The following is an 18,609-nucleotide window of genomic DNA, read 5'->3' on the forward strand; positions in this document are numbered from 1 at the left end:
AACAACAACAACAAATTAGAAAAAAAAGGCAGCACACACAAGGGCGTCCAGATGTTCGAGAGACGGCCTGTAATTCAAACACCAACTCTCGGTTAGGTGAGACTGGTAGTCGGGCCAACCGTTCACAATACGACTTGTCCGTGGGTCTGCTGACAGTCGGTCGGTCTGTCAGCAGACCCACCGACAAGATAACTTCCACCTCACCCGACCAGGGCACAACAGGGAGTTCAACGGAACAACGAAGAAGATATCGGAGCCCACAACAAACCATACACGGAGCTGTGAAACTACACACCGTGCTGGACAGCAACAACACGATGAGGAAACTACACTGCCTGAAATTTACGTCAACGCCCAGGGCAGGTAACCGGAACGTAAACGGCCACAGGGCAGAAGATTCCGCTAATGCACTTCAATTCAAATCACCAAATACAGTGAAACGCCACCAGAGGGTGGCTAGAATTTTCCAACTTGAAAACTACGTTGTTGCTCGCGGAAATATTCCAACAGCCGACAACGAACTCCAAACGACACAATGTGAACAGTCTCAACTTGTTTGTAGATTAAATCAAACTGAACTTTCGTGTCAGGATCGGTGAACCACGGACCTCGTAGCAATGGGAACAGAGCCACACACTCAGACATCGCGTAGAGGCCGCCAGCTGGCCCCGGCCAAACCACGCCCCGCCGAGAACTCCTCACTGCTCCACGCCAACCGACCGACTCCTCAGAGCCAGTACGCCGACAACATTTAAAAAGCTTGTCAATCAAAACCACACAAACTACACACAGTTTCACGAACACTTGCACGAAGAACCAGACAATGCTAACGGCAGTAATTGTACAATAACAGGGACGACTCAAGAGTCAGCACACACAACCAACCTATAAGCGATCGCCAGTAAAATACACGTCCACCGGCAAGACGACCGTCCGACGACCAACCAAAGTCGTCGCCACTCCAGTCATGTGTGTCGGCAACCGTGGGGCGACTCATGGCGGTCCTGACCTCACTGCTGCCGCGCCCCGACTCAACTTGTTCCGTGTGCCAACACTGCCGGGTCCGAACTGACTGCTGGCACCTTCCAACTGACTCGTTGACACACGACGACCGGGAGGTAACATCAGTCCAGCAAAGATAATACGGCAGACCTTATATCGATAAGCGCTGCTGCTGCCGCTCGCGGGCAGGCAATGCAGCAACTCAGTGACACAAGTAACTGAAACTAACATAACTAGGTGGCAGTATGGCAAAAACAGGATGTTAAATAAGAGCCACGCATGGCTCACTGCTCACTTCTTATCCATGAAGGACTTGAACATGTCCTGTAAATCTTCATTACCTCGTTCCTGGTCCTCACATTGCCCATGCTTGGTCAGTACCACTGTCTCTGCTGAAATGGTAAGTGCAACTGCTAATAGGTCCTTTGAGTGTGGCATGAGCTTAGTGAGAAACTGGAATATAACTTGTCATACCTTCGTGAGAAGGATCCTAGGCTTTATCAGTAAACACTTCCGGGCTAAGTTGCCGTGGTCGGTCTGTAGAAATTCTTCTCCCTGACGTTTCGTTCTCAACTACGGAGAACATCTTCCGAGGTGAGTCGACGACTGGCTGCTAGGAGTTTTTTTTTCTTTATTGATTTTCAATTCCCCCAGAAGGGGGCGGGCTGGCAGCAGCTTACTACGCTGCTCTACAGCCTACAGACTTTTTTTTAAAAAAAGGAAGAGGAAAGAAACAAGAAAAAACAGGCGATAAAATGGTGATTTAAAGTGGAAAATGGCGTAAAAATGAGGAAAGTTAAAACAGAAAGCAAAAGGGGACGGCAATGTTGATAAAATACACAGGAATCAGACAAGTAACATAGTAGACACACAATTAAAAAACATGGCGACAGTCTGGCTTCTGTTCGCAAGTGATAAAAAGCACACCCAGCGACAGTATGATGGCTGTTCGCTACACTTCCCAAAAGACACAACACGGAGCACGCACTGGAAAAACACACTGTAAAACTCTTGTGTAGGAATGGAAGACTGTTTTATCAGACGATTGGTGGCATTCAGCACATTCGTTGTGGGGTCCTTTTTCAACTTCTTATATGTACTGTGTTCCAGGGGATCACTGATCTTCTTGTGATAATCCTCAGTATTCATTAAAACAGTAACATTTCCCTTGTCAGCGGTAACTATAATAACATTCTTGTCTGCATTGATCTCCCGCAATGCCTTCCTTTCTCCTTGAGACAGATTGCTGCTGGGTGGCTTAGCTTTACGTAGTATCCTGGACGTTTCCATTCCTACAGAAGTTAAAAAGTATCTTTGTAAAACGGAGTCTTATCCTCCGAGATTATATGGATTACCAAAGATACATAAGCCTGATGTTCCTTTGAGACCAATAGTCAGCGCAATTGGAGCTCCTACCCAAGAACTAGCCAGACACCTTGCCTCTTTGTTACAACCTTACATAGGCAAAACTGAGAGTCATATTAAAAACTCTCTACACTTCATTGAGAAATTGAGGGAAATTACTGTCGGTCCTAATGACATCCTTGTCAGCTTTGATATAGTGTCTTTGTTCACTATGGTTCCAGTTGATGAAGCTCTCTCTCATATAGCCGATATGTTCCCTACTGATATAGTGGCCTTGTTCCAACACTGTCTATCCTCGACCTATTTTCAGTACAATGGTGAATTTTATGAACAGATTGACGGGGTAGCCATGGGAAGCCCCCTAAGCCCCGCAACTGCGAATTTATTCATGGAATATTTTGAACATCAAGCACTGCAGTCGGCCAAAAAAAGCCCCTCGAAGTGGTATCGGTATGTGGATGATACCTTTGTAATACGGAATCATGAGGAAGAAGACTTGAATGATTTCCTGGCGCACTTAAATAGCATCAACCCAAAGATCAAATTTACTATGGAAAAAGAGAAGAACGGACAACTTAACTTTTTGGATGTATCAGTAATCAAATGGGCGGATGGGACCTTAGGCCATAAGGTCTACAGGAAAGGTACACATACTGATCACTACCTCCACCCTAGGCAAAAGAGGAGGGTCATAAAAACACTAGTGGATAGGGCCAATAATATTTGTGAACCAGGCTACTTACAAGAAGAACTAAATCATTTACGAATGGCTTTTGCGAAAAATGGTTATACGAAAAACGAGATTAGCCGAGCACTTCACACAAGTAGAAAAATGCCTAAAAATAGGAGACAGCAACAACCATCAGCTGGAAAAGTATTTCTTCCGTTCATCCATAACATTACTGATCGCATTGGAAAAGTACTAGCCAAGTTTCAGGTGGAGACTATTTTCAGACTTACTAAGAAAATTAGTGAATGCCTAAGATCAACAAAAGATGCTCGTCACCCCCTAGACACCCCAGGGGTATATAAAATTCCGTGTAGTTGTGGCAGGGTTTACATAGGAACTACAAAAAGAAGCATCAATACACGGTTGACGGAGCACAAAAGAAACTGTCGCTTGGGACATATCGACAAATCGGCAGTAGCGGAACATGTTTTTAAGGATGGAGATCACGAAATAAAATTTGGTGAGACAAGCGTGCTAGCGAGGACGTCGCACTATTATACACGTATGTATAGAGAGGCAATTGAAATCCACAAACATCAATACAATTTTAATCGTAAAGAAGAAGGATTAAAATTGAAAAATATATGGCGGTCGACGTTGCATCAATTACGTGACAATCGAATGCCTGCAATCGAGAGAACAGACGATAGCCAGAGATAGCCACACATCGACGCCACATGACGTGTGGTGGCGCCCTCTACGATCTCCATATAAGCGGCAGCCCCAGCTCCTAGCAGCCAGTCGTCGACTCACCTCGGAAGATGTTCTCCGTAGCTGAGAACGAAACGTCAGGGAGAAGAATTTCTACAGATCGACCACGGCAACTTTGCCCGGAAGTGTTTACTGATAAAGACGCCGGCCGTGAAAGCCTACATGGAATGATACTGGGCTTATATATATATTATAATCCTAGGCCACTAGGTAATACCTCAACTGAGAAGATAGGCATATCTGTTCATTACGACAGAATCCACTGTGAAGTTGGTGGGCAACTGAAACATGGCCAACATATCTACACCCCCAAATCTGCAAAAGCACCACGCTTGGCTACTAACTAATATCATATCTGAGAGTGTATATGGGTCTGCTCATCAACTCACCAGATTTCAGCATGAAGGTGGTGAGGAATTAGAATATATCCTTTCATGTCGTCTCCAAGATGTCCATAGGGTCCCTTATGCTTCAGCACTCCTTTAAACTGTAGCTGTCACCACAACTGAGGCAACAGACAGGCGTACGTTGCACGTCAGCAAAGTCTATGTGGTGACAAACTGGTAATTAGTCATAGACATCAACCTCAAGGTAGCCACAAATCTGCACAAACCTGCATAGGCACCACACTTAGCCATTCTCAGTTGAGGGAATGAGTAGGCAAATTAATAAGATTCACCGACTCAAGCATGAGGCTGGTGAGAAACTGGGACATAACCTGTTACTCGTAAGAAGGGAACTGGTTAGCACATGCACCAGTTTCAACTATTCACTATTTCTTTAACTGACATGGCAGGAAGTTTTCCCATCTGTTCCGCAGAGCCTTCCATGAAGGCAGGGAGCACCTGAGACGTCGCCTCACACATCTACATCACACACAAAAAATGAACTTGTGCCACAGTAGCTTGTGCTTCAGCTGGGATGATAGCAAGCATGTAAAATAGGTCGGTAGAATTTTGGAGGAGGTTGATGGAAAACTGGAAATGGCCCCTTAAGTTATCTTCAGCACAATAGTACATGCAGCTCCATTACCCGCTAGCTGTTACTTCAGCTGTGACAATATGCAGGTCTACTCTTGAGGTCAGCTGGGTCTGTCGTGAGGCTCATGTGAAACTTGAAAATTGCATATCGTATACATGCTAGTAGCCCATCAAACTGATTATGTGCCGTTCTTGGTTACTATCTCCTATCTCGACTGAGACAGTGGCATAGTTTACTTATCAGCACAGCAGGCCCAGCGAGAGGTCAGAAACGGACTGAGTAATAGCCTCACATTTCTGACACAGTGAGTCCTTAAGTCAGTGCATGTGCCACACTAGCTAGCATAAGAACTGGGTTTTTAGATAAGCAGTTGTAGCAGGTCATCAGAGTATAGCAGAAGGTCAGAGAGGCACTGCAGCGTTGACACTCATGCCTTCCTGAGGAATACTCTGGGCTTCATCCTTAACTGCCATGCTTCTACACTAGCTGTTACCACAGCTGGGGCAGTAGACAGGCATACTCACCAGATTAGCACAGCTCAACATGAAGTTCATAATCAAGCAAGATGTGGCCACACTTGCTTTCCCCATGGGTTCCTCAGAGCTGCACATAGGTCATGCTCATTATCAGGTAGTGCTTCAGTTCAGACAATGGGAAGTTCTACTTATCTGCTCACTTCTACACATGTGTCATGGTTAAACACTAGCTAGTATCTCAGCTGAGACACATGTACTCACCAATTTACAGAGTGATGCCTATGAGCGACTGGAGCGTGGTGTCACAAGTTTTCTACAGGGTGAGGCAAATCTGCCCATGTACGATGCTTTGCCATTGTCCAATAATTCAGCTGAGATGGCGAGCAGGCCTACTCATCAGGAAGACTGAGGGCAGCATAAAACCACTGATAATCTGGAATAATGCGTTGTACTTCTTCCTTAAGAGGGCAAAGGTCAGCACATTTGCCATGCTTAGCCACTCAAGCTAAGAAGATATACTGGTGTACACAACGAGGTGATGAGAGTCTAATGAGGGAATACAGCTTGCACATTTTCGGTAGCTATGCCCCAAGTTTGCACATGATTAGACACTAGCTAGTACCTCATGTAAGACAGGAAGGCTGACTTACCATTTCTCCAGAATGCATCATGAGGCTGTTGAGGAGTTGTAACAGATCTTCCCAGCATCCAGATATTACCTCAGCTCAAGCAGTAAGCAATGCTATTCACTGAGGCAGCAGAGTACAGTGTGGGTCTAATGACAGAAGGGACAATGGCCATACACATACACATTGTCCAATAACATGTGTCAAACGCTTGAATAAGCATATTTTGCAGTGCAGTCCCCTTAAAAAGATGCGGGAAGAGAGTCAGCGAGGTTCCAGAAGGTACCAATACGGATGTGGAGCCAAGCCGACTCCACTATGCCATGGAGAGCAACACTAGGTTTCTTGGCTGAGGATCGATGGTGCCAACAGCCCGATTGCGGTGGGCCCACAGATTCTCGATTGGGTTTGAATCCAGGGAGTTTGGTGGCCAGAGGAGTATGGCAAACACACCCTGGTACTCTTCAAACCACACATGTACACTGTGAGCTGTATTGCACATTGCACTGTCCTGCTGGCAGATGCCATCATGTTGAAGGAAAAAAAATTAATGTAGCGGTGGACATGGTCCCCAAGGATATCTGCGTACTTGCGCTGATCCATTGTGCTTTGCAGAATGACGAGATTACCCAGGAAATCCCACAAAAACATCGCCCATATCATAACACTCACTCCTCTGGCCTGAAGTCTTCCAGTGGTTGTTGCAGAGTATTTGATTTCTGCCTTAAGGAACATAAAACGTGGTTATTCCCAAAAAGCCATCTGTAGCTAGTCAGTGGACGTGATTTTCGCTATTGGCGTGCAGATTCCAGCCTTTGTCACTGAGGAACAGCAGCCAGCATGGGTGCATCATCCAGGCGCCTGCTGTGGAGGCCCATACGCAGCAACTTCAGCTGAGTGGTCGTTAAGAAGACACTGCTGGAAGACCCTCGGTTCAGTTTGTTGGTCAGGTGCTCAACAGTTGCATGTCTATTCAAAAGTAGACAGCCATAGTTCGTTTTTGTCATCTATGGTTCGTGACGCCAGTTTTTGATACCTTACTTTGATTACTTTGACATGCATGGTATATTTTAACCATGGCGGCTTGTCAACAGTTTAAAAACTTGGCCATTTTTGAAATGCCTCGATCCTTGGCCCTAAAGCCAGTGATCCTGCCCTTTTGGACGATAGATAAATCGCTCCATTTTCCACATTATGACAACACTGAACTGTTTTCCTCGTTCACTGGACACACTTTATATACCCTTCATTACTGTTGCAGCCATCTGCCGTCTCTTATTGGTTGTTCCACGTTGACGTCGAACGTACGCTACGGTCACATTAATTTGAGTAGACCATGTTTATAGGAGGGCAACAAATTGGAACCTTTACCACTTTTTGCCACTAGCTAGTAGCTCCAGCTGAGACAGTTGGCCAATCACGAAACAGGTCAGCAGAATTTTGCAGGGGACCAATGAGAAACACATATCTTATTCATTAGAACTGCAAGTTTGCACAAGCATCATCCTTAGCTGGTATCTATAAACTGACCTGAGCTGGTGGCCGGATGTACTCACCATGTCAGCTGAATCCAGAGTTGCGTTAGTTATGAACTGATACATTGCCTCGCAGAAATTCCTCAGGGGTGATCCAGATCTACACATTCGCCATGCAATGTCCGCAGTGGCGCGAGATCGGGGCAACATGTCACCTGGCACCTGCCACAGCGCCCTCTGTGGACAGCAGAGGCCTCAGTAGAGTGACCACAGCAAAACAAAAAAACATGTAGGAAAGGGCAGGAGGGGGCACAATGGCTGTTGGACACTACTTCACTACCCTGACAGAACGCCAGACTGAGAGCACAAATTTCTTGTGAAGATGTGAAGTGTTTCTATTGAAATGTGATGCGCACACAACCCACCATAGGGTATTCTGGACAGTATGAACACCTAGGAAAAAATGCAGATCAATCATAACTTATATTGGGAATGGGACTTATATTTTCACGTGCAGGACAAAGGTTTGTTGAAACTTTTAATAACTGCAACTTCTGTACCATAATTTTTTTTTTAAATTTACATGCAGCACTTCGTTTCCGAAATGGGTGCCCTCCTCTCTTCAAAAATACATGATGACAGTGTACAAATTAGCAAGACATATCTGTTCATGTGAAAAAAATAATTAAAATGTGTCGTTCATGGAGCACCAACCTTTAAACAGGAAATTAAACGTAATAATTGAAAAATGTAACAAATAGCCTTAGTAGTGGGCAAAAGCGGGTTGTGGCCAAACACGAGCCGTTGTTCTTTTATGTCAACAAACCGGTGGTTGCGCTAGCCTATGTTTTGTTTATTTAGACTGTAATTAATGGACAACAGCTGTCATGATAGTACAATTAATGCCCAATAATACTCTCATGTTAATTACTATAATTTATAGCCAAGATGATAGCTGAATAGGACACTTGCACTCATATTAAGTTATCAGTGACAGAGTCTCCAGCATCCTGCACTGTCAGTCCTCGTCTGTATTTCACTCGAGCAGCAGCAGCAGCAGTAAACTGAGGTGATACTGCATATTTCTGGTACAGTATGGCACAAATGTTCTGCAGAGTATCGCACCCAATGCTGCTTTGTATAATCTATGACACTATTTATGGTTTCGTGGCTAATTTTACTGATTTATTGAGAAGACACAGATTTCATTGCAATTTTGGCAATTTCTCCTCAAGTTTTTAAGAATATACACATAAAAATGGGTTTAGTTGCTATTTTCCTCACTCCTTCAGAAGACAGACAAAAATGTAGGTTTTGTCATATAGTTTTCCAACTTTTTAAAGACAACATGTGCAAATATTAGTTTCGCTGTAGCCAGTGTGTGACGTTATTTATAGTTTTTAGGCAATTTATTAAAATTTGTCGATTTTGCCTCAGTATTCCGCAAATACCTCCTTTTTCAAGAAGAGACAAATATAGCACTTTGAATGTGTAACAACTAATACCACAATGCATGCCCTGCACGCACCCCAACATATGACATTTTTAACATTTTTTAGGTAATTCGTTAAAAGTTTGTCGATTTTCTTCCAGTATTCCACAAATTTCCATTATTTTCAGGGAGACACACAACAAAAACAAATGCGTAGTGGCTTACATTTTGCTTAAGTGAACTTAAAACCCATAGTATGTGACATAACTATCAGCTCCTGTGACGCTTTGTCATTTTACTGAACTTGTAAAAAGTTAATGGCAGGAACGTTTCTACGGTAAAATGTTTGTACTTGGCTAATATGCCCCACACTTGCGCCGCTACCGTTAGGATACTGACAGGCGAGAGAGAGATAGACAAATTATTGAAGTACAAACAAAGAAAGTTTAGTTTACAAACTCCAAACAGTGTATTCTTATTGCCCCACGTCACACATTCTGCAATCCTTGTTTTGATACAGTGATGGCCGTGGAAGGCAACAATTACCTCTACATTTAAAACTGAAAAAAAGAGAAAAATGCAACACGGCTTTCCTGCAAAGTATTCAAAGTGCTTCAGTCCGTATTGTTACCACTACAGCCGCTGATTGGGGCCCCCTCCACTGCAGCACGTCTTGGAGCTGACCTGCCTGGCTGCTGAGAGTGGGCAGCTCACAACACAAGGACAAACAGAACGGTAAGAACTAAGGACTCGCTTTGTCCTCACTGGTAGTGGGGCTTTCAACTCCTCCCCTTCACATCCCCATCACCCACGCAGCACCCAGAGGCAGAAATAAGCGTTTCAATGGCCACCTGACGTTTTAGCTACCCTTTGAGATCCTTCCACACATATCACGATTAAAAACAAGTAATTATGGTTTAAACCTCTTCCTTTCCACTAGCACAACTTATTCGAGCAGACTGAATGTGCGAATTTGCATCCTTCATAATAGGGTGACACATCCACAGGTTTACTGTATCCCTCTGACCTTCGTATTGACGATGAAACACAGAAATTGCATCGGAATAAAATACAAAAGGCACAATGCCGACTTAAGTACAAGAAGACTGGCTCTTCTTACTGTCTATGTTTTGAACCTTTTATGTGCAGGTGTCAGCGCAATGTCACAGGCCTCTGTTCGCACAGGCCGCTGCTACACAGCACGGCCTGTCACTCTACCACGCCTGCCTGCTAGTCTTAAATACACGCACACGCTCTGAGAATTTTGTAATGTAACTTGTCTCGCAGTTAGATGACTGAGACGTCATTAACACCTCATCATCCTGACACATTTTTCTCTGTAGCAAGACGTGTACAGTAGACTTTGTTGGGCTTCTACACTACCAGTGTCATTGCGGGCAGTGCAAGCATACACCTTAACAGCCTACTGGTATATCATTTACACTGAATGTAACAGTTCTTTGTGACACAAAGTCTTTGTATGCTTCCAGAGGTATATGACACAATATGTTTTACGGAATTCACGTTCAGTTACGGTCTGACATTTCCAGTATTTGTTTCCCCCCATTCCAAAAGAATGTGTTCCAGTTATGCTTCAATTACGGCGGATGGTTCTCCCCTTGTTCACGTTCCACTATTCTAGCGATCACAATACGTCACTCCTAGAAGTCCTCAGACGTACTCCTTCTTCCTCTGCACCTAGTACAATTCGTGGATGGCCAGTGCAAAGAATGTTTGTCTGTTGGCCAAAATGTTGAGCTGCAGGGCAATCCCATAACTTTATTCATGGGATTTTATCCACAAGTCGACAACACAAATTTAATTTGCCTATTAAGATTTTATTCCATACATTTAAGGATACATAAAGCTCACGGAAACTGTGCACTATACACTTAAACTTCTTTTGTCACTCAACTGAAAAGTGCTTTGTAAAATACTTTCTGTGAACAATAACGTGTTTCCCCATATTGTTGCCTTTGATAAATCTTCCACAAAAAAGAAAAGAAAGCTACAGTCTTCAATTTATGTAGAATTTGCAGCTTGAACACCATACCGCTGAATTTGGAACGCCATTTACGTTTGTTTAAACAACACCAGAGATCACCCACACGCTACAGACTGCCCTGCAAGTTGCTAGGATAGTGCGCTAGCCTTCCCCTCGTTTAAGTTCCAACATGCTAACACTGCTGCGTGTTACGAGAAGCAGTCTACATACGTTTTGTAGGAACATAAATGAGATTCCATGGAAGAAAGCCAGGAACTGTGTGAGTCAACTGTGGTAGGAAGTGATGTACACGCCCCCACTAATTTTTAACAGTAAAGCCCCTCCATGATGCATACCGCCTGTCTTGCAGCATATACCACAGAAATTATACCAACTAAATGATTGCATCGCCACCACTCCACATATTCTTTTACGATTGATACTGCATTTAGTGATTCGTAGTCAATAGCCTACTACAAGTGTATCAGGATCTTCTCACTTATTTATATTCAACTGCTATATTTTATTATGTTCAGCTCCAATTCCCATTCCTCGTGAATTGCTGCAGCCTACTGGTGCCGCAGCCTTCTTATAGATAATAGCTCATATCTCTGCACATACCCTGCAAGCCACTATACAGTACTTCTTGGGGTCTCAGTCAGAACAATAATAACTGTTTTCGTTCCCATTCCACTCAAACACGTACTGATCAATAAAAAATGACCATATGCCTTTCTGTACACCCAATCCCCCTGATTATAGTTACTCTAGATACGCTATGCCAGAAATACGATTATGGTGGCATAATGGGATCAGAGTCTTCGTTGAATGCATAATGAGTCATAAGAAATGTATTGTCTTTTTTTATTCAGAGGCATATACATAATAATATTGTTCCAACAGCGCTATAGTGCTTCGAGCACATTATCCATTGGATTCTTTACATTGGTTAGGCTACAACCATTGAAACACAGTTCAGAGCTACTGCATGAGTACAGAAAGATTTAAGGTTTGATCACAATTTTTGTTCATTTTTCCCCTCAGCAGGCTATTCGAGAGTGGACTGACCAGGCATCGTATTCCATTTAGAGGAGAGTATATCTTATTCTTTTTCCACATGGTCAGGGAGCATTCATGTAGTAGAACTTACTTTATACACAAATCCATCAGTATTTAGACATCAGACAGAATTGCAGTCTTAGGTGACATGCAGAGGGGATTTGCGACTTCTCGCCTGCAACATATAAATCCATCTGCCAGTTCTTATTGTTTGGATTACTTGCCTTAAGATTTATGCAAATGAGTCTGAGCCTGACAGAAGCATCCTACTTCATCTTGCTCCTCGTGGTTATTACTAAGTATTTTACTGCAATTAATATTTTCAGTGACAGTGTAGGGGATTTCTTGTCCTATTCATGTGCAGTAGATTTATTTACCTTTTTTGCAGGCTTTGGAGTAGGGTTCAAAAATAAAAGAAGCGAAACGCATGTGTTAATCAAACAATGAGCCTTTTATTTATTGAAGGAATGGACTTTATACAAGAAGAGCATAGTAATAGTCAAGTTAGCGACGGAAGAACGACAGAAAACGATAACTTCCATTAGCACTGCTTAGCACCTAGCAGCTGCAAACAGTATCACTATCTACATTAACGCAATTTACACTCTGTATATTACATCCCATTTTATGTTCCGCCGTAAAAATTCGTGCAAATTTTGAAGGGGTACCATGTAGCCTGGAAACCGTAGATGTTACAGCCAGTACTTACTTAACCCTCGAATCTAGCGTGTTCCCCTCAGGCACAGCTAACTCGCACGATCACTTAGAGCCCGAAGGCATTTTAACTGACCCTCGCTCATCCACAGGCTATGCACAATTGACAGCCCCCAGACTCTCCAGCGCTGTGTTTTCAGACACCAGTTGCACGAGGACTGCAAACTTTCTGGTGGCATGTAACTATTTAGTAGTTTGATTTTAAATGGAAGGACATTGCAATGCCGACTTTTACAGTTCAGCATATTTAGCACTCCGTCTTCAGACCACGAGTCACCTACCGGCACCATCCGACCGCCGTGTCATCCTCAGAGGAGGATGCGGATAGGAGGGCCGTGGGGTCAGCACACTGCTCTCCCAGTCGTTATGATCGTATTCCTGACCGAAATCTCTACTATTCGGTCGAGTAGCTCCTCAACTGGCATCACGAGGCTGAGTGCACTCCGAAAACTGGCAAGAGAGCATGGCGGCTGGATGGTCACCCATCCAAGTGCCGGCCACGCCCGACAGCGCTTAACTTCGGTGATCTCACGGGAACCGGTGTATCAACTGTGCCAAGGCCGTTGCCTTCAGCATATTTAGACATATTTAAATTGATTTAGATTAAATAAGATATTGACCATTTAGATTTTGATAACTTAGAACTATAGTTGAGAATATCAACGAGTTTTCAATATGTGACAAGATAACGCATGAAGTTTGTTTCCTCGCCCATTCGTCTCGCTGTGTGGAATCTGATGACTCAAACGAAGTGCATTCGGTATTCAGTGTTTCTCTCCATGTACGTTCAGGCATCTCCACGGCTGCGTATTCGAAAGCACTACGAAGTCGAGTCACTTCAGGTGTTCTCGGTCTGTAAGCCTGCTTTAGTGCACCTGATAATTTACTAAACCTCACAGGAGAGGTCTACTGATGTGAGGTCAGTTGATTGCAGCGGCCACCGGATTCAACGATCTGGAAACCCCTCATCCAGAAATCGATCAACATTTAGGGACCAATGAGGACTCACTGGAGAATCAAATCATTTCCAGAAAGTCATTGCTTGCGTCACTCTTGGCTGTGACATCTAGTGCTAGCAGTTCGCACTGAGGTTTTTCGCTCAGCTTTAGTGTCTGAAGCAGCATCGCCTTGTAGCCTTTTCTACCAGAAGTTGTATGCTTTTTATCGGAGAATTTTCAGCTCCCTAACCGTCATACACACTGATTTAGTCAGACTCCCAGCAAACGACTACTAGATATCAGCTATGACGCCACTATGAGCAGTAGCCACGAGCTGGCTTTGTGTGCTGCGGGAAAGAGCTGCTCAGACCTGCGGTGGTTATTGCCTCTGTGCCCACATCACTTGCCCAAGTCTGTTTGAAAAACATCGAGTGAATCATGTGTACACACACACACACGAACTAAAAGGCTGAAGTAAACGATCCTATTCATTTGAGAGTCGGTGAATAATAATTTCCTGACGCTATGAGTATATATAGGGTATTACCAGCATAAGTGCAGATACTCGTATTTATGACTGAGGATAGTGTACTGAACAACGTTACATCAGACTAATAATTACATCTATTATGAGTAGTATGTTTTTAGGTTGGTTGGTACCTCCAAGTATGCGTGGCACAAGGGAGCTATAATATTTATTTTCCCCTGGGCAGCAGATCAGGTGTTGCAGGCTGTAGTGCAACTGTGACTAGAGACTTTCTGTTCGGTTTCCAGGCTGAAAGATGTAGGCACTTATACCGAAGAACTGAAACATTTTAAAAGACTTTCCTGGCCTCTTACAGATATGCTTTTATGTATATGGAGTGAGGTGACGAGTGAAAATTTGTGCGAAGTCCGGGTATCGAACCTAGGTCTCCTGCTTACTAGGCAGGTGAACTGGTCAGTAAGCCACGTTAGCACAACGGTTTGCATAACTGCACAGACGACCCTGGAATGCCTCGCTCATCGGTCCGAATTCTCAGTGCTGCCTCGGTTTAGTTTGGATTCCCCGAACATAAAACAATATGCAAGTCTTAAGGAGCTGTGATGTAAAATTTACCGTATGTCTCATGTCTAACACGAGCACTGTGTCTTGCACAGTGTGGGTTCTAGTGGTGGGAAGGCACGCTCTGTTTACTGCATACGCTGGACCCTGATTGTTGGATTGTAGCAGGTGACGTATCAGTCTTATCTGAACGAAGACGATTTTCGAGCTACCTCGAAGAGAAGTGCAGGAAAAATCGATGTTTCAGTTGGCACCTTTGACTAGATATTAAAAGAAGCTGCTAAATCAACTGTTCAGTATGCAATTCGATCGAAGCTGCATACACTTACCACTATGAAGCAAAGTCAGTTCACATTATCAGCAAAAGATGATAAATGGTTCATACTCAACGATAATAGCAACACTGTAGTGTGGGGATGGTAGCGTGTATGAGCCTCAAAAGGCAGACAACAGACACCAATTCATACCTTGTAAATTCATTGGATACATAGAATGAACTACAAGAGCAAGATGGCGAGGCATGTGTCACAGACGTATCTGCTGTTGTAAAATTTTTGGGGTCCAGAAATCAAACCAGAGGAAAAATATGGTGGAAGAGGGATCAGAGATTGAACTGTGATTGTAATAGGTTTGGGTGTCAGAGAGCAAAGTGCGACAGCAAGATGTAACAGGTGTGCATGTGTGCACATGTGTGTGTGTATGTGTATGTGTGTGTGTGTGTGTGTGTGTGTGTGTGCGTGTGTGTCCATGTGTGCTAATGAAGCAGTGTTGGTTCTGCGAATGTCGACAAAGTTTTCCACGGCCCTCATCACCTTAGAACTCCTACCCCACATGCAGGCATGACAAAGGCCAAAGGTCAACTTCCATTCAAAGTCTCTATTGCGTTCCTGCTGAGAAACATCCAAATTTTTTTTACATTGAAAAAGGAGTAATTTCTGTAAACCACTTCTTTTTAAGTAGTTCCAAGACAAAAACACTAAAGTAATTCTGATTAGACTATTAAGGCAGTGGCTAAGGAAGGGTGAACCTTACCACTAGGGACTCCGGAAGGAGATTGTAAATCTTGAAGATGGTGCTGTGCGGCTCGGTGTAGAAGACGGAGGGCGTCCAGAGCAGTGCGCCTCTGAGCACGTGGTGTGCACGTGGCCGGCGCTGCAGCCACGTGTAGAGCGCCCCCCCTCCTGAGCTGTGGCCCAGGTAGAAGGGCCGCGCGTCGCCCGTGACGCGCTGCGTCAGCCCCACCAGCGCCTCCAGGTCGTACTCGCCCATTTCGTCCAGGCTGCGCGGCAGAGGCAGGCAGAGGGCGACAACAGGTGGTCAATAGTCGGCACCGTACACGTTTGCTGCGCATGCTGCCGCATTGTCTCTAACTAGCATTTTGCCACTGCTTCAGCTGCGTATGCATGCACCATACGTATTGTATACACCGCCTCGTCTCCCTCTCGCTTTCCATCTCCTCCTCCCCCCCCCCTCTCTGCCAATCTCCTCCCCTGCTCTCTTCCTCGCATCTCCACTCTTCATCTCCTCCTCCCCTCTCTCCCTGTCCATGTCTATCCGCTTTCTCCGTCATCTCATTCTTCCCCTCTCTCTTCCACCTCCCCCCATTTTAGCCCCCACCCTCTCCCCTATGGATCGTCGTTCTTACCCCCACAGTACTCCTTTCCACACAGTAAGTGTTATGTGCCTCATGTACCCAAAGTTTACTTGAAATCGATCCAATGGCTTAGGAGCACACGTAGAACGTACGTACATGGTGTCTGCTTCACATGACGTATGAATCGTAATAAGTCGGCTGCAGTTTACTTGCATGCTACATCATCCACACCGTTCAATGTCCGTGACTGCACATCTTTGGCAATTAACAGTTGTAGCTCTGTTACCTAATTGACCCAAGCCACTGTTTTGGTTCAAATGGCTCTGAGCACTATGGGACTTAACTTCTGAGGTCATGAGTCCCCTAGAACTTAGAACTACTTAAACCTAACTGCCCGGGGCAGGATTCGAACCTGCGACCGTAGAGGTCGCGCGATTCCAGACTGAAGCGCCTAGAACCGATCGGCCACTCCGGCTGGCGCCACTTTTTTCTGCATGTTGAAATAAAGAAACAGTGTGTGCCACAGCAGATCGGAGTGTCTTAGGGGTCACATTGAGAATACGTTCCCTCAGTTCAGCTAATTTTGCGATTGGAGCACTGAACACAACATCTTTGAGACAACCCCACAGCCATAAACCACACGGATTAAGATCAGGTAATCTGGACGGCCAGACAGTAGGGAAATGACGGCTGATAATTATAGCTCCTCTGAATGCCTCCGCAGCAGCCACTTCACTGGATGTGCAATGTGCGGACAAAACTTCCATGAAACCGTTCCAACCCACACGTCCACAGGGCTGAAGGGTTGGAACGACGTTGGAGCGAAAAAGACACTCCTAGCGCTTGCCGGTGACGATATGTGTAACAGGATCCACAGGACACGTCTGCTGGAAAAAACACGGCTCTACGGTAAATGAAGCCCTCAACCACCACCACAAAGTCACATTTGCCGAATGAAGTGGTACCGGTTAATGTGCAACGGATTTTCCGTTGCCGATTTTCTGTTATTCTGCGTACTGACATGTTCCTGGAAATGGTAATGGGATTCGTATGTGCAGAAAATGTTCTGTGGCCATTCACTGTCTAGTTGCACGCGAACCAGAAATTGGAGAGCAAACGTTTGTCTTGCTGGCTGGTCAGCAGGAAGCATGTCCTGAACATGGGTTGTTTTGTATGGACAGCAACGCAGGATGTTTCGTACGATTTTTTGCAACGAGCTCGCGGGTATCTCCAGTGTTGGGCAATTCCATGCGCAGCTCATATGTGCACACCATCGCTATACCCCTGTTTTTCAAATTTTAAAATAATTTTCTCCAGACGAATGTCTTTTTCCATACCCTTGAGTGTCTGGAACATCTGCAGGGCCACCGGCGCATAGTCACTCTTCATTTTTGTCCGCCCAGATAACTGAATGGTCAGCATGTCGGACTAGCGTCCTAAGCAGCCCGGGTTTGATTACCGGCTGGGTCGGGGATTTTCTCAGTTCAGGAACTGCGTGTTGTGTTGTCTTCATCATCATTTCATCCCCATCCGGCGGGCAGGTCGGCCAATGTGGCGTCGAATGTAATAAGACCTGCACCAAGGCGGCCGTTCTTGCTAAATACCTATACCAGCAGCGTGCCAGGTTTCACGGAGACAGTCATGTTTGGCGTCTAGCTCGCTCAATGAGGAACTGCCGTGTGCTGCGTGTCTCTTGGCGTGCATGTTCTGAAGCTTACAGCGCCATATATGGGTCAAATTTTCGTTAAACTTTCTTGTTCCGTGGCGTTACCTCTGCATCAATAATATGCTGCTCAAATTTGACATTATTCTGCGCAGTGGTTCTCCTTCTACAGCTTTTTGAAACCATAAATTTAATTATGGAGGCCCAATTTTATAATACACGTAGGTATAGAAAAAGTTTTATTTAATTTCGCTCTATTGGACATTAGCAAGATCCAAATTTATGGCGAAGCAAAATAAAAATTGTCTGTGTTGCTTGATGCATTCCACACATCGTGTGAGGGCGTTCTTAGTGAGAGTATTGTACAACAGTAGTGGTCACGAACTCAATTGTAAAATGGGAAAAGTCTGAATTTGGTCACTGTGCCAGTGAAATCACACATTTGATTTTAATACGCTGACTACACAACGAGTGTCGTCACTTCAGTAGCACAATGCTGAAATCCACATCAAGGTTGTGCTTTTTTAATTTTACATAAGGACTTTACAGATGGAAAAATTGCTCCCATATCTAATATGGCCGTGTGATATTATTGCCAAGGACACCATCACAAGTTGAATCCCCCGCACAATCTGCTGCAGCGTTTGATATTATTTTTACCATGAGGAAGCTTTGTAAGGTTCAAGAGGACGGAATTATTTGATTGCTAAATTATGAGATAAAGTGTTTATTTAAAAAATAAAGTAACACCCTGCGCGCAAAAAAACTTCCTCCATGAACTTCGCAGCTGCTGTGGACCTGAATATACAGACTG

General features: G+C 44.5%; 1 protein-coding gene across 1 annotated transcript in view; it reads right to left on the reverse strand.

Moving 5' to 3' along the window:
* Positions 1–18,609, reverse strand: part of LOC124802680 (lipase 3-like) — a 268,556-nt gene that overhangs the window by 82,473 nt on the left and 167,474 nt on the right. Inside the window, exons 5-6 of the mRNA XM_047263609.1 lie at positions 15,571–15,817; positions 7,448–7,603 (exon numbers count right to left, since the gene is read on the reverse strand). Coding sequence (XP_047119565.1) covers positions 7,448–7,603; positions 15,571–15,817 — 403 coding nt within the window. The remainder of the gene's footprint in view (positions 1–7,447; positions 7,604–15,570; positions 15,818–18,609) is intronic.

The sequence above is a fragment of the Schistocerca piceifrons genome, chromosome 6, assembly GCF_021461385.2.
Source record: "Schistocerca piceifrons isolate TAMUIC-IGC-003096 chromosome 6, iqSchPice1.1, whole genome shotgun sequence".
NCBI classification, from domain to species: domain Eukaryota; kingdom Metazoa; phylum Arthropoda; class Insecta; order Orthoptera; family Acrididae; genus Schistocerca; species Schistocerca piceifrons.